Here is a 27146-nt window from a genome sequence, read left to right as displayed (position 1 = left end):
AGCAGGCTTTTTTTTTTGGTGACGACTTAATCAAATTGCAAAGCGAGTTCTGTCCAGCAAGAGAAAATATGTACAGGGCGAAATAAAGCTGTTTGATGGTTTGCGACGTTTGCAGAGCAACACATGTTTAATGAAGTACATTTCAATTATGGATAATTATAGCCTGTGTTGTTTTGTTCCAGGAAATGGTATATGTAGCTGTGGAAACTGTGAGTGCTGGGAAGGTTGGACTGGAAATGCTTGCGAAATCTGGCTTGGGACGGAATACTCCTAATGCTGCCACGGAACACTGAAGACTGAAGGATTTTTGGGTCTGGTGCTTGTTTATTTTAACTTAGGCTGCTAGAATACTTAAATGCAAGACAAACTTTAAGACAAGCAAATCCACCACTAGATACAAGTGGGCACAGCAGCATATTTCCAGGTGTGTGTGCATGGGGGCGGGGGGAATCCAATAAACAACACCAGGTTTTGATCCTGCTCTCGGTGCAGTCAGTGGGAACAGGATAGGGCCCCTCCAATATCACAAAAGAAGACAGTATATCCTGTTAGAGTGCCACAAATAATCTTTGCTGGAAATTGCACAGACAAGACACATTATATAACGTAGTTGGGCTACTGAATTTCAGCTTCATTGTGTAATAAGAACTATCTGTATGAAAATGCTGGTTCAGAAATATGTAAAAATTCCAAATTAGAGGGAGAGGTCCCTTTAATCCTGGCCTTTTCTCTCTTGCACTCACAGACACACACTCATTCAGCTACACACACCCTCTCTGCTTTGTGTTGCCCTACTCACCACCCCTTTCCACAGGTCTCTTGTAAGTGTAGGGAAGAGATGGAATGGAAAGGAGGCACGTGGGGAAATTTCTCCCTCCATGAAGGTTTTGCTTTTTTTCTTAAAGGGTGAGCTGAAACTACTTACCTTGATTTTAAAAAGTGCCAGAAAATGACTTCCTACATCAGTGATTTTAGGTCCACGTTGAAAGCACGTTTGCATTGTTTCAGTTCTGTTACCCAGTGCTATTTTACCTTCCCCTTTCCCTCCTTTCTTTCCATCATTTGCCCCCACTGCTCACAATCTTACTGGCTGCTATGAGCCGCATCACGCAGCTAAGGATGTCACTGAACATCCTTTGGGGACACCCGTGACTCTGGGGACAAATCAGAGGTGTTGCTGCAGCCAGCTGGAGTTGATGGTAGTGTGGTTAAATTAGGCCAAAGTCTGTGAGAGTGAAGGAGGAGGAAGAGGAGAAGGAAAAGAGAGACTACCAGGAGCACCAAGCAGGGCTGGAACAATGCAGATGTTTGCCAAAATGCGTGTTTTTAAGTAATCTTTTTATTGGCAATCAGATGTGCCGCTGTTGTGTAGAACACCCCAAGTGTCTAGGACTGTGTGAATGAATCGTAAAGCCTCCCTGAGCAAGCAGAAATTAATTAGTAAAAGTAATTCAGCAGTACATATAAGTGGTACCTCGGGTTAAGTACTTAATTCGTCCCGGACATCTGTTCTTAACCTGAAACTGTTCTTAACCTGAAGCACCACTTTAGCTAATGGGGCCTCCCGCCGCCGTGCCGCCGGAGCACAATTTCTGTTCGCATCCTGAAGCAAAGTTCTTAACCCGAGGTAATATTTCTGGGGTAGCGGAGTCTGTAACCAGAAGCGTATGTAACCTGAAGCATATGTAACCCGAGGTACCATTGTAAAGGCCTTGATTTGGTTCTTCTCACTCACCAATGCCATCAGGGACCTGGAAAGAAAAAAGGCAGTAGTGTGCCAGGGATATGGTAAGCCAGAGCACAAAAAGCACTTCCTTCACATAGAGAAACTTACTAGTAGGGGTGACCTCAAGGTTGGTTGCTGTTTCGTGGTTGCTGATCCACAGGACTAACTGAATAGCTGAAATAGGGTGAAAGGCGATTCAGCCCTGTCTCCCACTGGGTGCTGGAACTGCCCCCTGCACCTTCCTCCATCCCCCCTGCATGCCCTGTGAACCCTTCTCTCGCTTATGTCTCCCATCCACAGGCTGGCAGCCATGCTGCCCCCACTGTCCCTGGGTGCCAGGGCAATGGGGAGGCCCCTCCATCTCCTCCATGTGCTTCACCACCACCCCCTGCTAGAGCAGCTGGAATGAGGAGAAAGAAGGGGCAGCCTGTGGGTAGGCCTCGTGTCTCTGGGAAACTGGGAGGAGCAATGGCACGGCCATGTCAGGGTTGGGTTCGTGTGTGAGGGAGAAGGAGAAGGGTCATTGGTTTGGGAGTTGGTTCATGCCAGGGCCTAGTGCCAGGAGTTGTTGTTTGAGGGATCTGGAAAAAGGTGGAGGAACTGTGCTCTGGCACACTGCGGCTGAAAAAAAAAAAACCTGAGTTTGAGAGTGTTGTGGTGGAGGTTGGGAGTGATTGAAGCAGCAATAATTTATGGGCAAAACTGATTTGACAACTGCCTTAGTGCCAGCCCTTGTCACTTGTCTATGTCCTAGCAGTCTATAATGGGGAATCTGTCCCTCTAATTTCAGCAGGTGGAGCAAGCCTGAGAGCACAGTGCCATGCGCCTGCACATTTGATTTCTTCATTGAGATGCTGTGGGAAGCCTTGGGGGGGGGGCTGTGCAAGTTTGCCAAGCCACAGCTTAGATTTTGGCAAAGAGCCAGTTGTATGTACAGATTTGTGCCTCCCAAGCGATCTGTCTTGTGGACTCAAATGTATAAAGAAGGACTGGGAATTTTCTTTTCTTTTAGGGACTGCATGGCTAAAGGTTGGCAGGTCCAGAGCCAAAAGTGGGAGGGCTTTTTCTCTCTCTTTTTTGCCACCCCCTTTCCCTCTCACACACCTCGCCTCTCTCAGGTCCTTCTCACTCCCTGGGCTACTGGGGGTCAGATCACTCTTGCCCATGGTCTGATCACTTGCAAGGGGATTCCCCCTTTCCATCCTGTCATCTGCTTTGGCTCTCGCCCCCTCCAGTTGTTTCCCTCCCATGCTCATTATCTTCCCTCCAAGCTCTCCCCACCCGTGTAAAATCAGGCTGCAGACTCCCCATCCCAGCTGAGAGAACCTCTCAACAGCCCTGGAACATTGTGTGCCCATCAGATCTCTTGCAGGCTGAATAAATCAATATACTGTGATGAGTGTCTTGCCATCTAGAGGATAATGGCCAAGGCAGGCTTCTTGGGGATTTCCTCTTGCTCTTAGAACTTGCCGAAAGGTAACTAAGTGGATTTTAATTGCAAGAATGCAATACTTGCTAGTAAGCTTAACTGCAATCCTGAAGGGGAGATTTGAAGCCCAGCGTGTTTGTGCTGCAGAGCTACTATAGCGAAGCCTCCTGACCCTCTTTGTCCCCTAGGTGGCTTGGTGCATGACTGTGTGGATTATGGTCAGAGGGGATCAAGTCTTGTGTAGTAGCAGACTGATCACTTTATGTCTCATGGCTCTGTTGATCACATGAATATAGCCTGAACTGCACAGCAAGCCTTAAGCGTTTATCACCCATCAGCTATATATTGTGGCTGCTCCCTTGTCTTAGCAGTCCCAGGCAGGCAGCAGGAATAGCTTTGACTAATACCCAGTCCTGACTGCTCTGCTGGTGTTGTTTGGCTTAACAGTCACAAGTTCTGCATAACTGCTTTCCAACGGCATATGGAAGGCATCTTGTTGGCTATCCTGGCTTAGCTATTCATTACAGATAACCCTGTCGTGTTACATTAGCAGTACTTGCTGCCTGGTCCTTGATGCAAAGCAAAAGAAAACTGATACCACTTTTGGAATGTGTGTTACATGCACCTGGCATTAACTACTATAATCAGACCTGGTATTCACCCAACCTTGCCATTTTAAAAATAGAAAGAATGAAACCGAAGGTTTGCCAGAGGAAGGACAGTTCATCCAGGTTTGCCAGAGGAAGGACAGTTCATCCAGGTTTGGCAGAGCCCTGAGCAAAGTTGTCTTCTAGTGGTAGAGCAGTAGGCCAGAAAAAAGAAAAGGGGAATGCAGGGCATATAGGGCAGATATATCATTGGGGAGCCCAGCCTCAGCCTCTCCAGGTACCCAAACCTGATGCCAGCCCTGAGTTCATCTGTTCAGTGTGATTGTGTAGAGAGTCAAAGACATTTAGAACAGGACAGCACAGAAAATTGAAATTGTGGTTTTAGAACAATAAATACAAATAGGTCAGTCTTAGGAACAATTTTTAAATTTTATTTTTAGTGGTGAAATGCTGCTCAGTGTGGAGTTCACATTGAATTATGGAAAAAGAAATGCACAGCTCTTGGGGAGTTCCCTGCTTTATTTACATAGAATCACTTTTTGTACATGGAGAAATTGGCAGCCCTTTAGTTTCTCAGAGAGAGAAAATTACATACATTTTCTTTTCTTTTCTTTTTAAAAAAAGAATGCTTACATTTTGTGTTAAAGGATGGCAAAGCAAATTTGCTAACATGTTTGGGGAGACCTTTGTATCCAGATATAAAAGTTTAATATATTATTTTGTTGCAACAACTTGGATGTCTATATTCAGCTTTTGGATTGACCCATAATGCAGAAATAAGGAAAGACCATTGCAAAATATATATTCTTAATTACTGTAAAAACGTGAGTTTAATTTTGTAGAAAGAGCAGGTACTGTTTAAAGAGAAAGCTGCTACCTTAATGAAATGGCTGAAGTGTGAGATGTTTATAGGAAGCTTGCATTACCTGGGTATGAACAATTCCCTCCCCCCACAACACACACACAGAGCAAACCCTTCATGCGATTCCATTTCTTGTTTCCTCTAAAAGCAAAAGACGTACTTCTTATCAGAGCGTGTATTCAGTGACCTCTAAATGTCTGTGCATAATTTATTAAACAGGAGTTATGTGCATGCATAATCAGGCAGATACTCCTCAGAGCTGTTCTATGTCATCTTTAAACTCCAAATAGTGCACTTCCAAAAATATATTGATACAGTATTAGCTGAAGATTCCAGTGATGCAATAATTCATAATTATGGTTTGCTGCTTTGACAAGAGACGTCTATAAAACTATGTTTATATTTTAGACATGTGGTTTTTGTGACCCTAGAGCATCTGCAATGGCCATCTAATACTGGGCTTTATTTATGTAGAAAGGTACTGGATGGCGCATCCACAGTCCAATTAATATGGGGCACAGTTGAGGCTTCCCTGTGCCTGGATCTAAGCCACATTGGTTATAGTTGAATGATAGCATTGCACAGTCAATGCTGATCAGCATAACAAATTGCTAAATGGGCACTTAGCTTAAAAGGGGCTCAAAATAAACGTTATTCCTAACTGACAACTTTGATACGTTTGCCCCAGATCAAAATTCTGCCATATGCATTGGATTTTGACTCTTGCTCAAAAGGAAATGCTCTCTGTGTGTAAGTTGGGCCCCATTGTGCATACAGATTTCCATACAAGGGTTGGAGCCATCCGATTGCAGCCACATTTACTTGTATGTGTGTGCAAACTGTAAATGGCCTTGAGCTAGGAAACATGCCACCAAACTGGACACCGTACTGTGCTTTTTCTCTCTCTTGCTTTTAATGTATTAGCGCCAAGGTCTAAAATACTTACAGAGGCAGAACAGTAACGGGGGGAGTCTGAACTTTGAGCATAAGAAGTACGGAAACTGAAACCCAGTGTATTGTCTCCTTTTCAATGGCAGCTCCATTAAATTCAAAGAGGAGAACCTCCATTCTGATGACCTGTATAAATGGGCAGATAGGAATATTGTGGGATACATTTCTTCTTCTTCTTGCTGTTTATGTAAACTGTGCCTGCCACCAGTTTATATTGCACAAACTGATTTCATCAGATGACTGGTGTGAACTAGGGGGCTGGTAAATAATTGCATACATAAAGAGGCCATTTGCTCCCTTCACACCTTCAACTCACATATTAACCACCTTCTCAGTGTAATGCATGCATTGTGCATGTAGGTGCACATAGGAACAACCCAATTAGTTCCTAATGTGCTCCAGCAGCAGTCTTCTGTTTTTGCTTCTTTAACATCCTGACACTATGGTTAGTCAACTGTAGCTAAGAGCAGAAATTGTGTTTCCACTGGTAGAAATAAGTTCTAGAAAGGCAGGAGAGAAGTCAAGGCTGGCTGTATAAATTCTTCTGATGTGTTGGGTTCCTGACTTGCAATGGTATTTAGACATCTATGTAGCTGCCTTTAGGCTGTCCTTTGCACTACTATAGTTCTTACCATTGCTAGCAACGATTGTGAGGCTTGATTATGTAAATTGGGGGTTGCCAACCTTTTTGGATGGGTGGGCACATTTCAAATTTTTCGGGAGTGCTGGGCACACCAGTTCCAAAATAGCTGCTATAACACAAAATGTCGCGTTGAGTATGGAATAACACAAAATTAGAGACACAGATAGGTAGCCGTGTTGGTCTGCCATAGTCAAAATAAAAAAATTCCTTCCAGTAGCACCTTAAAGACCAACTAAGTTAGTTCTTGGTATGAGCTTTCGTGTGCATGCATGTATCTGAAGAAGTGTGCATGCACACGAAAGCTCATACCAAGAACTAACTTAGTTGGTCTTTAAGGTGCTACTGGAAGGAATTTTTTTATTTTGACAAAATTAGAGACAGCGAGTGGCTGGAAAGTCAGCTATGGCCTGCTGGTCCTGATTGTGGAAATCATACAGTGTGGATTTTGCACGTGCGCGCAATGTAAACACTCTGATATTACTAACCAAATAACTGATAATACTAACCAAAAATGGCACTCTTAACCTTTTGGTTTCAGTGGGCTTTGGCATGCCTTCCTATAGAACTATACTGCATGTGTATCATGGCTACTAATGCTATCCATTATGTCATTACAGAGACTTCTTAGCCATTTACAGGGTAACATGAAAAGCAGGAGCATTCCCATCCCACACAAGTATGAGAGTGATCTTTTCTTAACCACTAGCAGTTATTGTTACCCCACCCTGCTTAAGAAAGAACCTGGGCTGTAGCTGTGCAATGTGCGATGCATTAAATAAAAGAAGGAGCGACCTTAAGCAGTTGGGAGCAAACAAACCAAAGTGGCCAGCCATCAAAATGAGTTCCCTACAATGGAGAATTTTGTAAACATTTGAGGAATTAGCGAGTCCACCCACCAAAATTGCTCTAAAAGAAGAACAATTATGACTTGGAAAAACCTCAGGATAGACTAGTGGCAATATCTTATTAAAACATTGTGCACCTTTGTGGTTTGCCCCTTCGGTTGCTGCTCTTCACCAACTGATTTAAGAGGAAGCATAGTGAAATGAGATAAGAATGCCTCTGATAACTATATACCATCTCAGCCTCATATCGTGGAGCCCTTTGTCCAGTGGGGACAAAACAGTCGTAATTTTTGATCACTTTTCTGAGAATGTACTTTACTACAGTTAATTAAGCTATAAGATTTCACCTTGGATGTCATTCACTTGCCTGCATAGCCAGTTCACCTAAGAGAAGGGAAGGTGCTGCTGGCTTTTATGCCTCACTGGCTGCTCGGGCAGCTGGGCAGCCAGTGCTCTTTCAGCCAGTGAGGTACACCCCCCAGAGCAGGCCTCTCATTGGCCAATTTAAAGTGCAGGAGCTGGCGGGAACCCCCAGGCGGCCAGGGCAATCCCCCAATGGCCACCTGGCCATGTGTGTTTTGGCTATCCCAGGGATTGCAACTGAGCACCAGGATCCGCAACAGCCACCTACCTGGAGGAAGGGGTAAGCGTCCATTTTCATTCACTTTTCCGAGAATGTACTTTACTGCAGTTAATTAGGCTGTAAGATTTCATCTTGGGTGCATAGCCTGTTCACTGTGTGTGCCATAATGAGGATTGTTGTTGGCTATATGATTGAGTGGCATACATACAGAAATGTAAACAAAGCTGGCTTGTTGCCCACTTCAATCTAAGATTCAACGTATAGTTTTGTAACCCAACATATAATTTTGAACCCAACGAAAATGTTCAGGGAAAATTAGCGGTACAGTCTTTCCGAGATGGTACCACTTGAAAGTGCAGGTGGAACATTGCAAGTGCAAATGCTTTTCTCATGAGAATTCCCCCAGGAAAGATCGAGTATGTACTCAAGAAACGTGTCTCAACCCAGTGCAAACAGGTCTTATAAATTCACACCCCCAAAGTTTCAGGGTGTGTGTGCTCCTGTGGGGATCCTCTTCACGTGGCCCAGAAAGAATGTGACTTATAATTTGTGGACAACCACGGTCCACTTCAGGTAAGGAATGTGCCCAAGCAGGCTGTTTTCAAGTTGCTAGCACAGTCAAGGAGGGTGCCAGTATGAAAATAATGATCACTTGCTGAATTTCTGGATATGCAGCAGAAAGATAGCCAAATAATCCGATAGGGTCAAGTGATAATCAGGGCCAAAGTGATGGTATTGTTCCATATCCTACCTGTCTGTTTAAAGACTAGGAGCCAAACGCCATGCAGAGCAGGGGACTTTTCCTGCTGTCTCTTTCATAACTTAAAAAGTAGCTGGAGGTGGGTGGGGCCTAGAGGGACAGCATGGGAAGAAAGGGTTTAGCATGCACTGCTGCTCTGGTCAAATTAGCAGCCTCTCTCCCCAAACCTGCTTTGAAGCAAATAAAAAGGTATCAGGAGATGAGACTCTTTAACATTTGGGAATAATATACCTCCGTTTGAAAAGTATCACAAGATTTTGATTTTTAAACTAAATAGCTAAAAATAAATTGTATTTAAGTATCCAAAGATGGTTGGTGTCTTGTCAGGACATAGTTGAAAAGCATTTCAGTGCAATATAAGAGAAGGTATGTAAGCCAACTCACCTAATGCCATAGCAAAGTGGCACTAAGGCAGTGAAAACCTTCCCCCATATGGTAAGAAGAAGAGCCTGCCCCCCCCATATATACACACACACCCCAGGCAAAATCTTTATAGCAAGTAGTCATTTATTTTTTTAATGCCTTGATAGTTTGCTATAGGGCAATATAATTCTAAAGAAGTTAAATCAAATTGATGCAGGGAAAAATAATTTCATACAAATACTTTATGTCAGTTTTAAAGTAACTTCAAGGACAGAAAATCCTAAAGTGTGTTGCAAACTTTTATATATTACCTCCCTATTAGATCCCTATAAGAGTGTATGAGTGTTGGTGGGCTAGTGAGAACTCCTGTGTGTTGTGGATGCTTCCTAGACAGAACAAAAGGTGGTACTTAATTCAGTATTTTAGCAGGGAATGGGTTTTTTCATGGACTTAGATGAGATTTTGCAGAATAAAGTAAAAGTGTTCGGTTTTTTTAAACTGCTAAAAGGATGAAAGGTGCAATCTTATCCTGCTGCAGCCCATCACCCGGATATCCAGAACCAATGATAAGTTTGGGGTAGGCAAGTTCTAATACATGCTTAGAGCTCCTTCATCTAGGTTGCCTTTCTCATGTATCTCAGCGTAAGAAGCTGCTGGCATGAATGGCAAAACCCAATATGCCCAAGAAATCCACCAGGGCAAGCAGGTCTCGGGATCAGAGGAATGTCTGATTTCCCTCTGCAATTAGAACTGCATGACATGGCTGGGGTCTGTCATTACCATATTTGTTCATTGCTGATAATGCTGCCTCCTTTGCGGGGATTGAAGCTAAAGCCAACACAACAAAACATGCAAACTGAGAGAATGTGGGAACACAAACATGGTGTTTACATGGCAGTATACGCATTTGACCTGTAAATACAAATTGATTCCATCACGTTTACTGGTACAGTTCTTTAGCAAGTAACAGACAGTTGAAAAGCAAGTGTTGCTTGACACAAATTAATTTGAGAGGGAACAAAATGGCAACATGTTGTCCTGGAAAACAGCAAGAGAGGTAACAGATTAAGGAGTTAAAATTTTCTTTGGCATGGTCAAAGGAGAGAGAATTGAGTTTCGCCAAACTATATACATGATGTTTTGTTTATACTGCTGCCAATGCAATGTTACTTTGCACAACTTTTTTTGAGGGTAAAATATCAAATGTTGGGTTGTTGTTTTTAATATGCCTTCATACAAATATTTTATTCAATATGTTGCATCTGTGTATACAACAAAATGGTAATAAACACAAACTGTACAATGCAGACAAACTCATTGCTTATATGTATGTCAGTTTAGCAGTACATACCAACAGGTCTGATACATATAGCCTACAACATGCAGTTCATCGTTACCATTCTCTTCCCATGCAGCAGATGAGACAAGAGACAAACCTAAAGGAGTAACTGAAGCACAAGAAAAATGAATCCTCTCCTTTGTGCTGAAACAGGTTCTCCACTGGTTTAAGACCCTTCCAGACACAGAAGAGAATGCCAAAGGTGACATTGTGTGTTCTACTTACAGTACAGCGCCAACCATTCACATTACAAAAATAAACTCAGCCTTAATATTAGCCACTCTCAACCGGCTGGCTTGGCAACATGAGTTTGCATGTTTGAAATTAAATTGTTGTGTTTCAAAGGATATTGATCCCACTTTGCAGAACTTTGATTATGTCTCATGAGCTTCTCCATAGATGAAAAGATGAAGAATTGCCAGTGCAGGGTAGACCCAACAGACCATACTGTCATGAGTGCAGTCTGGATTAAGATGCAGTAGGGGCGGAATTTTTTTTTCTATGCTGGCCTTATAAAATCAGTTGCATGAGCTGACCAGATAGGATACTATCTTCATACTTCCCAGTGCTAAAGTCCACTGTATACCCAACACCTGCCTCTCCCATTCTTCATCCACCAATACAAAACTGATTCCAAAATTTTGCAAAAACAATGCATTTTACATCTTTTTTTTATTTTGCTTTCCTGTTTTATAACTTTGTTTTGTTTTAATTCCAGTTGCACAGTATAGAAACTTAATTGTCTATTTAGAATGAAAGTCAGCAGGTTGCTGGAACTGAGTCTTTAGAGAATAACACAAAACATTTCACATTTGAGAGCAAAGTATGGATAGTTTAGAGACCTTCAGTTTCAGTATTTACTACACAGCCCTTGCGCATAAGTGTACCTGCATGAGAAGGCCACACCACCTGCTGATCACCCTGAACATCCAATTAATGGAGGGGAAGTTGGTCCTTTTGTCCCTATGTGGTAGAGAACACAAGAGAGTGTTTTGAGAAAGCCACAGGGTAAAAGGATGCTCAGGGTTTATTTTTGTGCACATACCGTTTTCATAGCTTTTAAACACCTCTTTAGTTTCTTCTTCTTTTGTCTTTTTAAGCGCTTGGAAAATTGAGCATCATTTTATGTGCTTCACTCTTCTGGTTAAAAAGAACCAACCTTAAACAGTCTCTTGTCTTAAATGGAAATAAAACAAAAAAAATAATTGGCCTGAATGCTTACATTGTATATTTCTACTTAAGCAACATCACATAACCTACTTGGATGTATATCAAGTGTTTGCTTATTAAAATAGAAGCTGTTATGAAAATCTTGTAAGCGTCAAGAGTTAACCAATGTTCAATCTAGTTGACTACCTAAGCAGGCTGAACATTTCAACAGATCATAATTTATGTAAATGTGAAACAATTTTTAAAAGCCATTCTGAAAACACAGTCTCAAAAAAACGAAATGAGGGGGGGAAACATGAAAATGAACACCGAATAGTCTAATACATGGTTTTCCAGAACTGAGGTACATTTTGGTCCATAGCATGCCTTCTGCTTTTATCAAGTTTTCTAATCAGCACTTTCGAATTCTTCACCAATTTACTTAATGTCTTAGCAGCATTTTTCTCATGTCTCCTAAGACTTCTGGCCATTTGTCATTTCACTTCTCAATTGGCTTCAACCCACTCTTAAACTGATATCCAGGAAATATCAACAGTATTTGTTTTATTAAGCAATCCAATGGTAAAAGTTCTTAGCCTTGTAATTGTGTTAGAATTTTCCTAGGTTCATGTAAGTACAATGGAAAGAATACTGAGATCAAGGCAAGGCACCGTAAACCTAGCAATTTGGTGGGCATATATTATCTTAAAAAGCTGGACTGGAAACGTGGTACTGGTGAAATTATATAGAGAGCATTAAACTCTGCATGCTGAGCTTTTTAAGAAAGAAACACAAAGGAACTCTTTAAATATGTCCCATTGAAAAACTTCCCTCTTTTTTTAAAACACTGAAAGTATTAAAGTATATTCTACCCCTTGCATTGGTGCTGCAAAAAAGAACACAGTAACTTCCTTGCCCATGCTTTGCTGAGTAAGAGAGTGGACTACAGCCAAAAAAAAATAAGGATGGGATTACGTTCCATTCATTAAAAACAGGAAGGATTCTATTGTTTCGAAATGGACTTAGGTAGCGCAATTTTCATTCATCTTAATTTTTTTCCTTTAACTTTCAAATAATGAGGACTAGTAGATGAAAAATGAGCCTTAGTTCAGGCCTACAAGGCCTACAGAGTTCTTTGGACCCACTTTCCCAAAAATGTGTGGGTCTTGCTCGCTGGGCAAGGCAAATGTTACCATTACCAGTAAGCCTGTGATATGTATAAAACACACACACAAAAAGAAACTGGCAGGGGATGTCAAACACTGGCCTCGAGAGATTGTTGACCGGCCATGTTTGATGCTTTTCCCTTCTCAGTAATGCCAACCTCAAGAACACACTAGAGAGTATTCACGCCGAATCCCCATTTGTACCTCTGTGACAATGATCCTATTCCTTGACGGGTATAATTCCGAATAGGGTTTCGAAGGCTCCCCTGATTCCCTGATTGCTTTTCAGAACTAAGCCACCAGCAACGTTTAACTCTGAGAGAAACACAATCCCTGCAAAGGAGTCACACAAACAGCAGAGCGAGCAGCCTTGTAAAAAAGGGGGAAGAAGAGAAAATTCATAATAGCACAGGTTTACAGCATCTATCTAGAAATTACTTATTTTGTGTGCTACAAAATTGAACTTAAAACACATGGGTTTCCTGGACTCAAAAGGGGGGTTATGGGTAACTGTCAGCAGGCAGGATATCAAGTGTACTTGTGAAGTATGTCATTCACATGAGGTGTCACAGTCACAGAAAAGATATTAAAAAGGCATTCCATATCTGGTAGGGCATTCCATGGTCTGAGTTCAGCTGGTTAACCAGGTGTCTTCTTTGCTGTAGGAGGAGTTACGGGTTGAGATTTATCCGCTTGCAATAACCTAGTTTGGGACGAGTGAAGAGCAAGCATTTGCTTGCCTCCAGCTGATCCGCAGACACCAGAGTGAGACAGTCTTGCAAGGATAAAATGCTCAGCCGTACTTAAGAGAGCTCAATAAGTCACAATACCCATGAGGATCTGGCTATGTTGTCTTACTCTTGTTAACTGGTTTGCCTCCATTCATTATTGCCGATGCACTTGTGCTTTTACTTGGAGTCACCCCAGCCTTTGGCACTGTTTCTCCAACATCATGCAAAGATGGTTCTCGATACATGGCAACTACAAATGGGAGAAGAGAAAGAGACAAGATGCGTAAGTAAAATGTGAGAGATCCCAATACAGTGGTGCCTCGCAAGACGAAATTAATTCGTTCCGCGAGTTTTTTCGTCTAGAGAATTTTTCGTCTTGCGAAGCACAGTGTCGGAAAAGTTTTGGACAAGCTTCAAAAATCGCCAAAAACCTCAAAAAAGGCTACCACACCGCGTTCTATGAGTTGCTCCTCGAAGTCAAGTCGCAACTGTATTAACGGTGTTAAGAAAAAGGAAACAAACTTGCAAAAAACGCAAGATGTTTTCGTCTTGCGAAGCAAGCCCATAGGGAAATTTGTCTTGCGAAGCAGCTCAAAAACTGCAAAACCCTTTCGTCTAGCGAGTTTTTCGTCTTGCGAGGCATTCGTCCTGTGGGGCACCACTGTACTTAAACTCCATTTTACTGAGTTGCTGCTTTATAAAATAAAATAAAATAAAGGAGTTTAAACACACACACACTTGTATAACACTGGTTCTGAAAGACCTACACTAGCTTCCAGTACATTTCCGAGCGCAATTCCAAGTGTTGGTGTTGACCTTTAAAGCCCTAAACAACCCTGACCCTGTATACCTGAAGGAGCATCTCCACCCCTATCGTTCAGCCTCAACACAGATCCAGCACCGAGAGCCTTCTGGCAATTCCCTCACTGCAAGAAGTGAAGCTAAAGAGAACCAGCCAGAGAGTCTTTTCTGTAGTCGTGCCCACCCTGTGAATGCCCTCCCATCAAATGTCAAGGAGATGTGTAACTATACAACGTTTAGAAGACATCTGAAGGCAGTCCTGTTTAGGGAAGATTTTCAATGTGTAATGTTTATTATGCTTTTATATATGTTGGAAACTGCCCAGAGTGGCTGAGGTAACCGAGTCAGATGAGCAGTGTACAAACATGGTGGTTGTTGTCTTATGTTCCATCTGAACATATAAAAATTATGGGGAACTGGAAGCTGGATGAGTTTAAAATTTACAACGTTAAGATATGTAAAGCAAGTATTTATGTAGATGGGGTTAAGACAATTTTAAACAGAGAATGGCAATTGTTTCAAGATGCAGTCTGAATGAGGGACAACTACGCTACTTATAATATGATGACATTTTGATTAGACTCCTGTGATGGAGAAATCCCTTTTGGGTTTTGATATATATTAGCTTTCTACAACACTCCAAATTGCCTGGAGACCAGGCATGCTATTCCCAGATCTGAACCATCCAAGTTGTCCCAGGAAGCTGTCACACCCCTATAGTGATTCCACAAGGCTAATGCACGTTCTATCAGCTAGCAGACTAATTAAATATCCACGTGTAAGGGCGACCATCACGACCCTGATAGTTTTCTTGGCCCATTCACCTTTAGCAATTAACAAACACACTGGGGGGCAGCTTTAAAACTAGCTTCCTAATAACTGGTTCTAAATTGGCAAGGCCAGCACCTCCAACCATAATTGGTTAAGGGTCCCAGTTGAAAGATCTGCCCACTGATGGTGCTACTTTGAAAACACAGACTATAACAATATCAGACTTCCCAATCCTAGGGAAATTGCTGCCCATTGCATTTCCTATAGAGGTGTAGGCATACTGGCTGTTAGTGTTAAGTCAAGCACTGGCTCTGCCAATGCCAAAGTAGGATGGAGAAGTTATGTATGCATACTAAGCAGGGAGGTGGGAAACCACCACACTCCTTAGTTCTGTTTACCTGTGCTGTGACATATGAGGAAGGATCAATCATACCCAATACTCCTTTTCTCCCCTCCCCTCTCGATACAAATACCGTATTTTTCGCCCCATAGGGTGCACCGGCCCATAGGGCGCACCTAGTTTTTTTAGGGGGGGGGGATAAAGAAAATTTTTTTATTCCCCCCCCCCGGCACAGGGCTGGGGCGGGGGAAGCCTGAGCTTCCCCCGACCCCAGCTCCCAGAACAGGCTGCTATCCGCAAGCTTAGGGAGCCCGGCGGGAAGTCGCGCCGGTCTCCCCAGGCTTGCAGATATCTTCAGAAAGCCCGGGGCGAGTGGCTTAGCGCACCCCAGGCTTTGGGATGCAGGCAGCTCCCACCAGCAGCCTCCAAACCATGTCGGGGAACAGCGGGAAGGCACGCTCTGCCTCCCCGCTGTCCCCCGAGCTTGTGGGGCTGGCGGTGGGGAGAAGCGCTGCTTTCCCCACCGCCAGCCTCCAAACCAGGTCAGGTTTGGAGACTGCCATCCACAAGCCTTGGGAGCCCGGCGGGAACTCGTGCGGATCTCCCAAGGCTTGCGGATAGCTTCCTGATGCCTGGAGAGCGAGAGGGGTTGGTGCGCACCGACCCCTCTTGCTCTCCAGGCTTCAGTGAAAGCCTGCATTCGCCCCATAGGACACACACACATTTCGCCTTTATTTTTGGAGGGGGGAAAGTGCGTTCTATAGGGCGAAAAATACGGTACATGGCTTTGAAAGGCACAGATCAGTGCATGCCGCTCTCTTTCCATTCAGCATTCTGTCCTGCAAGTAACTTGAGCTCTTGCAAGTTTATGTACTTGAGAGAGGATATGGGAAGAGATAGGGTTTGCAGAAAGAATAGGCATTTAACGAATAACAAAAATAATGTGCAGATTCCCATTTCTTGGGTATGATAGTACTATGGTTCATCTCCACTAAGATTTATGCAGAAGAATGTGCATACAATACAGATCATGCTTTCCTAATGCCTCATACTCTTAGGAATTACGTCCATACAACCTGTCATTTTGAAAGTATAACTTATATTTTCATATTTTCCAAATCATCACTCGCTCTCTATTTGTGAAAATAAAATCCAGAATAGTTGCCACATTGTTCTGTTGGGGCAAAAATTGATTTTATTGTGGGCATAACCTATTCTGGACTAGACCTACAGGGAAAAATAAAATCTAAACAATCGGAGCGAGAAGGTCATTAAATGAAAGGGGTAGCAGTAGATCTGTGACATTTCTATGCAGAGCCCAAATGTCTACCCACTAAGAAAAGAGTGAGCCATTTGCAACAGCACTCACTGGTGGCAATGCCATATTTGTGGCCCTCTCGCTTTCAAAGCGAAGGAGAAATGAAAAGATCAGCTGCATGTAGTGCAGACAAGCCTGCTGGTGTTGCCACCTCCTTTTGCATACATCTTTCCCAAAGGCACAAGAACCAGTTCAGGATGATATTTGATTGTGGTTGTTTTCATGCTGCTATTTAGTTATTTTTGACTACAGTGGTACCTTGGGTTACAGATGCTTCAGGTTACAGACACTTCAGGTTACAGACTCCACTAACCTGGAAGTAGTACCTCGGGTTAAGAACTTTGCTTCAGGATGAGAACAGAAATCGTGTGGCGCCAGCGCACCGGCAGCGGTAGGCCCCATTAGCTAAAGTGGTACCTCAGTTTAAGAACAGTTTCAGGTTAAGAGCGGACCTCCAGAAGGAATTAAGTTCTTAACCCGAGGTACCACTGTATTGCAAACTGTATTAGGAGGGATATAGAGTTATCAAAAATAAATACTAAATTATAACTCAGAAAAATTTAAGGAGCGTAATCAATTATCTTAAACAAATGGCCAAGCCATAACATAAAATGTGCAGCATTTTGTTTAATTTCATTAACTGTCAATGCACATTTTTAAGCATCTTCTGGAAAGCGTGTCCTCCCTAAAAGAGGGCACGTGTTGCGGTGAGACCTGAAGACTGACCCTCTTGTTGTGGGTGGGTATATTGGACAGCCACAACAGCCGGCTGGTAGGTCCCTCATTGCTGGGTTTAATCTGGCCAATGGGGTGCTGTCTCAATGGATCGAGAGACCTATAAATACCTATGCACGTGACCCAGAGCTTCCTCTTTTGGCTCGTGCATCGGAACACCTGCCCACCTCTCCCTATATTTAGGGCATTTTGTGATTGACCTTGCTATGCCGTTGTGTGTCGTCTGTCATTGGGGCAGGGGCATGGCAGGAATTTTCCCCACTTGGCTGATTGGCTGTTGCCATTTGGGTTTTGCCTGCCGCATAGCAAATTGTCACAACTTGTAAGGTTGGGGATAGGCACTGGTTCAGGTGATAGGGATGGGAGAACGCTCTCACCATCCCTATGTGAAGGGTATTCCGTTAAAGGAATCCAGGGACTCGATGGATTGGTCAACCCCTGAGAGGGGGTTGTACCTGTGCCTGAGTCCAGGGGGGCATTTGGGTGGCGGAGATAGCCTGTTCCTGGCTTTCCGCTTATCCAGGTGTTCACCCTTGGCTGACCTATGATAGACTCTGGATCAGCGCTACCTGCAAGGGTGTAGGGAGCTAGTCGGACCAGAGCCTATGCAACCACTCACTTTCTGTAATCAATAAAGTTGTGGCCTAAATTCTGCCAAAAACCAAACTAAAATTTGAGTCAAATGTGTTTTTATTTAGGGGGGAGGTCTCTGGGTCTGAACACGCAAATCTGAGGAACAATGGCAATAATGAGATGGTATAGTGAAATAGATGAGCACATTTGAAAACTCATTGAAAGTCACCACTCCTAAGAAATGACCTCTAAACTGTAGTTCTGTGGACTGGAATCTCTATCAGATAACATTTGCCCACACAAAACTTTCAAGGTCCTTTGAAGGCGGTTGTGATAGCTGAATAGATTTCAACATGGTTTAACTATGTTGTGTGGATTAAGATCAACATAAAAGGGATTTAAATGAGTTGCAAAAAGGGACAATGAAAACCTGAAGTACGGTGGCGATAGGACTTAGGTTGGCAAGATGTGATGGAGGAAGAAGAAACGCAGGTGTATGTGTGTTTGAGTTGGGGCACTGAATTGTGGGAACCTGGGATGGAGGAAAGGGCTTCTCCCCTTTCCAACCTGTCAGTCACTTTGGAAGAGGGACCAGGGATGCCAGAATTCCCCTCCACCGTTCATACGGAATGGGGAACTTTCATGGAGGCTAGGGAAAGCATGATCAGCTGAGGTGAAGAAACTGAACAGTGACTGAGAGGGAGACCAAACAGGAGGGTGCAGCCTTGCCACCTAAAACCAGGACTTCCTTTGCAGATGGGAGCAGACCCACTTGTCCCGACAAGTGTGCACTTGCAATCTCAATATTCCCACAAGGAGAGCGAGGCTCATCAGCCTATGTACCGTGCCTCATCTTTAAAAGCTTGGTGAGAGGGTAGGAAAATTTGTTGGGACATCTTCCATCATATCTGTTCAGTCTTGGATATATAAATGGACTGAGCTGGACATTTGACTTAGCTTTTATAAGCACTTACCATTGAAATTTTCATTTTTAAAAAAATCATCAGAAAGAAAAGCATATGCTGAGATTCAGATTTCCCTAGTTGGTTAAACAAAAACTTATCACAAAGCACGAACCCAGAATTTTTATTCTGAATTATATTTCACAATGCACTTTCAAGCAAAGTGCTGTACATATATTGTCTCAACAATCCTTTCAACAGCCTTGTGATATTTTTATCACCCCCATATTGCAGGTGGGAACTGAGGCTGGTGGGAGAGGAATGGCTCTCTCAAAGGCCACCTATTGAGCCTACGACAAAGACAAAATTTCATTCTTCACAGCCCCGTCTTTTAGCAGCCATGCTAGATCCGCAGTCCATTTTGAGATGCTGGAAAAGTGCTTTCGAAAGTGGCTTTCCACACTCAAGCCCTGATCAAGTATCACCACACGCACAAAAAGCCTTTCATGTGTGCCCTTTTCAAACAGAATGAAGCAATATACAAAATACTCCTTGGAGCTAGGGAGGTGTCATCCAGCAATCTTTAGAAACCCTTGGGAATGATAGAAATGTACCCCTGAAGTCACCCATTCTGTGTGCTGCAGAAAAAGTGAAGATCTGCTACTAATGCCAATGCAATGCTTACCTTCCAATGGCTTCGGTAGAAAATGCGCTGCTGGTTTTGTTTTCTTCACTCTATTTCCTTTCATGACTTGGCCTTCTTTATTGAGCCCCAAGAACCAGGCCCTTCCTGACTCTTGCTGTCTGTAGAGCATGGATGAGTAGATTACATAATAATTTTCGAAAACAGACTCCTTAAACTTGCATTCTGGTGTAAAAAGTTCCTGCAGGGGAAAGAAAAGACGTTAAGAGGACAATCGCAGCAAGTGTTCTCTCTCTCCCCCCCCCCATTCTGTTTTGGGTTTCCTACATTTAAATACAAAAACCCATGTGGCATCTGGGGCTTTTTAAAAAAGATCAAAGTTCAGTTCCAAGTTTTGTTATTGGGGAACCTTCGGCAATTCAATTCATGCTTATTTAACACATCTGTAGGATGAGGAAGCACAGTTTTAAAATGCCTAGCACAAAAAGCTAAGACTCTTTTGATGAAACAATGCATGCCGTTCAGGCTCTTTGGTTGAATGCACAGAAGACAAATATTTGAACCACATCAACAAAAAGAAAACACGGGAGCAGTAAAGGCACCACTTTCTTTTATGTTGTGTCTATTTCTTCTTCTTGGAGACATCCAAAGAAAATACCTCCTATGTAACTGATTTTTTTTTAAAGTCAGCTGAAAGTAAGAGGCGAAAAGGCCTGTGTGGAAAGAGTGTATAGTGATGCCTTGGAATATAGGAAACTACTTTATACTAAGTCAGATCATTGGTCCATGTCAGATGCTGTTGCAGTTGCTTGAGAGTAACCAGGCAGGACTCCAACCTGTCTTTTACACGCTTTATTTTGGTGCAAACTATTTACAGTGAAGAGCCTCATAAGGTCATGTCTGGCTCAATCACTAGCAGAATCCAGGAGTGGTCTGTTTTTGTACCTCCCCCAACATAAAAAGTTTTGTCACCCGAAGCCTTTTCCACTCCTCCCTGCGCCTTAAACTACAGTGGTACCTCTAGATACGAATGGGATCTGTTCCGGAGCCCCGTTCGCATCTAGAGGTAAACGTATCTAGCGACGGTACATCTGTGCACGCATGCGTCGCTTTTGGCTGCTTCTGCACATACGTGTGATGTCATTTTGAGCATCTGTGCATGCACAAGCGGCGAAACCCGGAAGTAACACGCTCCGTTACTTCTAGGTTGCCGTGGAGCGCAACTCAAACGCGCTCAACTCGAAGCATATTTAACCCGAGGTATGACTGTACTGCTCATGACCAGGGATGGCACGGGTGTGCTTCCCTCCTCTCCGGCTTGCTCAGGAGCGGTGTTAAGGCTCTCTCTAGCATCCTCTGCTACTTGTACCTCTTCTCCACTGGAGGTTGGGCTTTCCTCCTCACCAGAAGAGAAACTGCTTCACAAGATTTTCGGAGGCTCCCTGTAACACAACTCCCCCTCTATCTCTCGCCTCTGAGCCGATGGCAGTTCCCTGACAGTCCATCTAGCTCAATACTGCCTACAATGACAGCTTTCCAGGGTTTCAGCAGGGAGCAGTTCCAGCTCTACAGGGAGATGCTGGGGATTGAACCTGGAACATTCTGCATGCAAAGCAGATCCTTTACCACTGAGCTATGGCCTGCGGGTGGCGCTGTGGGTTAAACCACAGAGCCTAGGACTTGCCGATCAGAAGGTCGGCAGTTCGAATCCCTGCGACGGGGTGAGCTCCCATTGCTCGGTCCCTGCTCCTGCCAACCTAGCAGTTCAAAAGCACGTCAAAGTGCAAGTAGATAAATAGCTACTACTCCGGCGGGAAGGTAAACGGCGTTTCCGTGCTCTGCTCTGGTTCGCCAGAAGCGGCTCAGTCATGCTGGCCACATGAGCCGGAAGCTGTACGCCAGCTCCCTCGGCCAGTAAAGCGAGATGAGCGCCGCAACCCCAAAGTCGGTCACGACGACCTAATGGTCAGGGGTCCCTTTACCTTTATGGCCCTTCCCTTCCCCAGTAGGCTACTTAACAGCTCCACAGGCCAAATCTGATAGGTGGGCAAGCCACCCACTTGTCAATCAACTGACATCACAAATGACATCATTTTCAGTCTAGATGTCAAAGCAGGCGACATGACACTGTTCTGAAGGATCACCCTCCCTTTGCATCAGCAGTTGCAGGGAAGATCCTGCTCAAACTTGCTATACTCCGATTCTTTTTTACAAGGAGAGGCCATTATGTTCCATCAGCCATAAGGGTTTTTTAATGCAAAATCTGTTTCCCAACTTCTCTATGCTTCAAACGTCTGGTACAACGGATCATTTCCTAAGTTACATGGGTTCCAGGCAAAGTTTCTTCGGTCCCTATTACAGGTCCCAAACTGTCCCAAATTCAATTCTATTTCTGGAAACAGGTGAATGCCCACTCTCCACCAAAGCATGGTGGGCTGCCTTGAGATACTGGCTCAAGATCTCAGTTTTCAGCCTGGGGAGGGATTATTAGTACATTTAACCAACGAGTAGTTTGTCAGCCCATGGCTGAAAACTATGGCCAGAAAAGCCACCTCGATTGGACTGCCATCATCCCTCTTATATCGTTTGGGTTACGACATTGCACTTGAATCCCCGAGGCAAAGGCTTTGGGACAACTCACACAGCGACCTGCGATCCCAATCTTATGTAATTAGTAGCCCGGTCGCAGCTGGAATCCAATATGGGCATGACTTTCAGATAGCCTCATACCTTAAGAATTTGTCTGTACCTACCTATCGGCGTTTGTTCACCAAAGCCAGACTAAATGTATTTCCCTCGGAAGTTCTAAATGGCAGACTGAGAGGCATCCCCTATCAGAATAGGCTTTGTTTATGTTCCCAGGACGTCGATTGTATGAAGCATATTGTGGACAATATGAGCAAGCAAGGGACCAACTGATCAAACCCTTACTGGCAAATTTGCTGGGAAAATCTGAAGCCTCCCATATTAAATATCTTTTGGAAGCCAGGTCAAATGATATTACACTGGCTGTTACAAAGTATCTTTCGGAGGTTATAAGAAACAAAGGTCGTTATAACCTAGATAAAACAAAACGACTGCCTTGGTTTCTTCCATCTGTCTGTCTGGTTGTTTTCAACTGTATCTAGTTTTGAAATTGTCTTTTTGAGTGTTTGGACCGCAATAAAGTTTTTGATCTGATCCTGCTCAGTGCTGCATTAAAGTGCTTTGCAAAAGCACTGTTTGAAACAGCCTGCATTTCTGGTTTAAGTGGGTGGGCAGCCAGAAGCAATGGGGTAGATTTCGCTGGCTTAAAGGAGAAGCATGAGTCTCATCCAACAGCACTTTTGCTAAGGGCTTTAGGCACCACTTATATCTTGCTGCCTTGACTGCATGATCCCATTCCCTGCTGGAAACAATGTGGTATTAAACCCCATCCTCCCACCCACCAGCAGCGATGTCAGCTGATGGTTGGGTGGATGTGGTATACAGAAAATGGGCTCACGTTTCTCATCCCTATAATATATAAAGCATGGCTAACAAAGGACTTTTGAAATGTTAAAGAAACCTTGGGTAAACAATTTCTGTTGCTAAAAGGGACCACTCGCAATCATGATTCATTGCCATTCAGTTATATTTGGCTGCTCAGCAACCAAGGTAGCAATAATTATTTCTAGTGCAAAAGCAGAAGCTTCTGTAAACCCATTCGTAAAAGCAGCAAAATCTAAAGCTAAAATCCTCCTATTATGCTCAATAGATATTATATGTAATTTTAGACTTTTAAAATCAAATCCACTTGCTTGGTAACTTTTATTACGAATTGGCTCTTCTTTGACTAGAAAAATATATGTGAAAGAGCTCAATATAACCAAAAACTTAAGTTAAAATTCTTCAAAACTGTAGATATTGAAAAAGAGTGGATAAACTTTCACTAATTCAGACTGTAAGTACAATCTCCTGTATCCACCAGAGTTCTTAAATAAGCAGTTAAACTTGGAAAATGGCCAAGCATCTAGGAGTTGCCAATTTTATTTTAAAATGACAAAGTTTACCATTAGAGTTTTGAAGATATTTCTCTGAATCCTTATTTTGGGTAATAAAGGATCAGGCTAACTACGGTATGTTGGTAACCTTAACCCTGTGGTAAGAAACTATATTCATTTCCACCTTTTGAATACTTGCCCTCTGTGGAAAAATACATATGTAGATTTGGGCCATTTAGGATTAAACTTTTCTCCAGAAAAATAATGCCACATGATACTACCCACAACTATGTCTGGATCCAAACTTTTAAGTACAGTATTGTGCAAATAAAGACAGCTGCCATATTGTGTAGTATGACCACTAAACCAAATGGTACGCAGTCCCTAGCTCATATAAAAGCAACAAATTTCTCTATACTGTGTGTGTGTGTATATATATATATATATATATATATATATATATGCTTTCGTAGATTTTCACGGGTACAGGAATGCAGGTTTTGGTGTCTTCGGGTGTCTTCCCGTGTAAGAGTCGGGGTGTCTGTGCGACGTTTCGACGAGGTCTCACTCGTCATCTTCAGGCTGGTGCTTTCGGCTTCTTGTTCCAGTAACAAGAAGCCGAAAGCACCAGCCTGAAGATGACGAGTGAGACCTCGTCGAAACGTCGCACAGACACCCCGACTCTTACACGGGAAGACACCCGAAGACACCAAAACCTGCATATATATATATATATATATATATATATATATATATATATATATAGTGAACGTAATCTCCTTAATTTTTGATGCTCACATATAGTTGCCAATGCTTATATAGCTGAAGGAGCAGCACACATTCACAAGAGGAAGATTATCAGCAGGCTTGACAGAACCCTAAACCTTGCAGAAGTATAACAACCCTAAGGGGCCCCAATTAAAAAAACAAAGTCCTAATGAGGACTGAGCATGCTCAGTGGTCATGGAATGCTGGTTGACTCATGGAAAAATGGGTGGGAGGTGGAATGGAATGGAGTAATCTGAATGGCTGCCTATCTGAAACAGTAAATACTCCACACTGCAACATTTTAACAGCACTTTGTTGTTTGTGTGTATCTATCTATGCAATCAGGTGAAGTGGAAGGGGAGAAAATAACATCGATTTACTTTTCAATTTACACACAAAAACAAAAGCCAGCATTTAAGTTCAAAGCTTGCATGATTATGAAAATAAGTGAATTCAAAGAATTAATGAACCATGGGTAAGGCACTTGAAAAGCAACCACCTTATTATTATAATTGGTCATTTCTCCCATGCTACTGGAATAAGGGGGGGGGGGACAACCAGGAGGTCCCGGCACTTGTGATACTAATTTGCAATACTTCATTCAATATACAGCAATATGGGTAAGATCCAACCAAAGCTAAGAACCTTTAAGTTTTGTTGATTTAAATACCACAGTGTTGCATTTGGCAATGCATTCCTCTTTTTTGAAAATGTGCTAAGTAGCCACCCTAGCGTGTACATTCATACATAATTAAAAGTAAGAATTTTAATGCAAGGTTTCTCATCCGCTAATACCTTGGGGTTGGGGGACGCCTTTTGCTCTTGGTGCTGCTGAAACTACAACACAATTGTTCATTTTGTTTTCTTTTTGTACTGCTATCACCCATCCCTTCTTTGTGCAAAAGACAGAACAAAGAGGTTCTATGAGTGGAGGATGGGAATCAGATCTGAGCATCCACCCTCGAACCCACATGCACCAGGGGTGGAAGTTTCCCATGATTAAGTCTATAAACTCAACCAGCCATTCCCTTTCTGGCAGGATCTAGCAGCCCTGCTCCTCCCAGGGCCTTCATGTACATGATAGTCTCACTCAGAGCAAATGATTATACCTTACAGGTAAAGGGACCCCTGACCATTAGGTCCAGTCGTGGCCGACTCTGGGGTTGCGGCACTCATCTCGCTTTACTGGCCAAGGGATCCGGCGTACAGCTTCCAGGTCATGTGGCCAGCATGACTAACCCGCTTCTGGTGAACTAGAGCAGCGCATGGAAACACTGTTTACCATCCCGCAGGAGCAGTACCTATTTATCTACTTGCACTTTGACATGCTTTCAAACTGCTAGGTTGGCAGGAGCAGGGACCGAGCAACGGGAGCTCACCCCGCCGCGGGGATTCAAACTGCCGACCTTCTGATCGGCAAGTCCTAGGCTCTGTGGTTTAACCCACAGCTCCACTCATGTCCTGATTATACCTTACAGAGCCCCAATAAACTACAAAGATCTTCTCTTGAGCATGCTGTTCCAATTTAAGTAAATGTGTACAGCAGGAGGTGCGGTCCACGGCTTGCAGATAATAATGGAATGGGATGGAAACTAGAACCATGAATTCCATGTGCCCTGGATACCACCCGAGCCCTCATTTAACCTAACCAAGCCTCTGAGGTGCATCAATCATATATCCTTCTCCTGCTTTCACTGTCCTTGGGATTCCCTTGCGAAGTGGCATAGGGAATCCATGACATTTCAGGTGACGTGCACTTTTATTATAAAAGTGAGAAATTTTGAAGCTAGTTAGATGACAGGTGTAAAATCCAGAGAGTTCTGCAGTTTTGCAAAAGTCAGCTGGGAAAAAAGAAAGTGATGGGCTGACAAAATATTGAATGCTGTGTCATGTACTATAGGCTGCATTTACGGTAACTCTTCTGGAACTGCTACTAGTACAGCTCACTTTGACTTAAACCTCAATATAACTGAATCAGCGGAGAGTTGTCTTGTCCTAGCATGTTCAGAGGAACTCATAACCCTTGTAGATGACATGATTACTGGGTTGAATTTTCAAATTATGGCGTTTCCCAAGTGACATTCTGTTTATGTTATCTGTTTTTACTGCAAATCTTTTAAGAGATGTATGCATTTACATTCAACTAGTTTCAAGAAAATTGATTTTAGACTAGCATTCTTGCTGCAGAGAAATTGCATTTATTCAGCAATAAGGAACACCATATTTTCTTGGTGGGGAAATGTGATTCTTTTCCTAGGTAGTGCATCCAGAACCCTTGAAACTGCACATTGCATGTGGGGCCAAAGCTCAGGAACTTAGTGGCTAGTGACCATGCCATCATATGATAAGAAGTGACAGTCCAACTCCTCCCCACCCCATACCCATACAAATTTGACAGTGTTTTTAAATGGACTCTTCTACTATTTCCATTTCAGAGATGAACACTTCCCACTCTCTGGTCTCTGACCGTAATAAATTATCTATCTATCCCACTTCCCACTCTATTTGTTCACTAGTAATGCTGATTATAGCCTTTTAAAGTATAAAGGGGAGAAATAAGTCCCTCGCCAATGTTGTCCTGTCATTTAATGAACTTTTAATGGGTTCCTGCTTGCTACTGCCTAAAAATGTAGTTATAGCCCATGTACTAACCCATCCCTCTGGCACTAGAGTGCAGAAGTGTGCTGTTTTTTAAAAAAAGAAATCCAGAAAGAGCTCTCCCTAGTCACATACTAGAAAAGGCCAATTGTATTTCTACTCAAGTCTGTCATTCTTTCCATGGGGAAAAGATTTGGGGTTCAATCCAGTGTCCATGTAACATGGTACAGTTGTGGAGCTGCACCAAACTCTGCCCCCTCCTTCTCCTCCTTGCCACATACACAAGCAAGCAGGCATTGCATCACTACAAAAGAAAGAAAGAAAACAAACACTTTTCTCATAACTTGCCAATTGTGTGTGTGTGTGTACCACACTACTATGGGGAACGAGAGGTCATAGAATTGTAGAATTGGAAGGGACCACAAGGGGCACCCCCTACAATACAGGAATCTTTTGTCCAATGTGTCTCATGCTCTACTGCCTAAGCTATCTCTAATATTCTATATAAATAGGGTTTTCTGGTGCTTCCCTCACTGCAAGAAGTGAAGCTACAGGGAACCAGGCAGAGGGCCTTCTTGGT

General features: G+C 43.1%; 2 protein-coding genes across 3 annotated transcripts in view; one reads left to right on the top strand and one right to left on the bottom strand.

Moving 5' to 3' along the window:
- ITGBL1 (integrin subunit beta like 1) overlaps positions 1 to 1949 on the top strand; it is a 127602-nt gene extending 125653 nt beyond the window's left edge. Inside the window, exon 11 of the mRNA XM_082218741.1 lies at positions 183 to 1949. Within this exon, the coding sequence (XP_082074867.1) occupies positions 183 to 274 (92 nt within the window). The 3' untranslated portion in view covers positions 275 to 1949. The remainder of the gene's footprint in view (positions 1 to 182) is intronic.
- A 5184-nt stretch (positions 1950 to 7133) lies between these two features.
- The window catches only part of FGF14 (fibroblast growth factor 14), a 315754-nt gene continuing 295741 nt past the window's right edge, over positions 7134 to 27146 (bottom strand). For both annotated transcript variants that reach the window (XM_082218866.1, XM_082218865.1), the window contains exons 4-5: positions 19281 to 19479; positions 7134 to 13405 (exon numbers count right to left, since the gene is read on the bottom strand). In XM_082218866.1, the coding sequence (XP_082074992.1) occupies positions 13269 to 13405; positions 19281 to 19479 (336 nt within the window). In that variant the 3' untranslated portion in view covers positions 7134 to 13268. The remainder of the gene's footprint in view (positions 13406 to 19280; positions 19480 to 27146) is intronic.

This window comes from Podarcis vaucheri (assembly GCF_965113315.1).
Source record: "Podarcis vaucheri genome assembly, chromosome: 4".
Taxonomy (NCBI): Eukaryota; Metazoa; Chordata; class Lepidosauria; order Squamata; family Lacertidae; genus Podarcis; species Podarcis vaucheri.
Note: the sequence above shows the minus strand (reverse complement) of the source record. Positions and strands in the feature narration are given on the sequence as shown.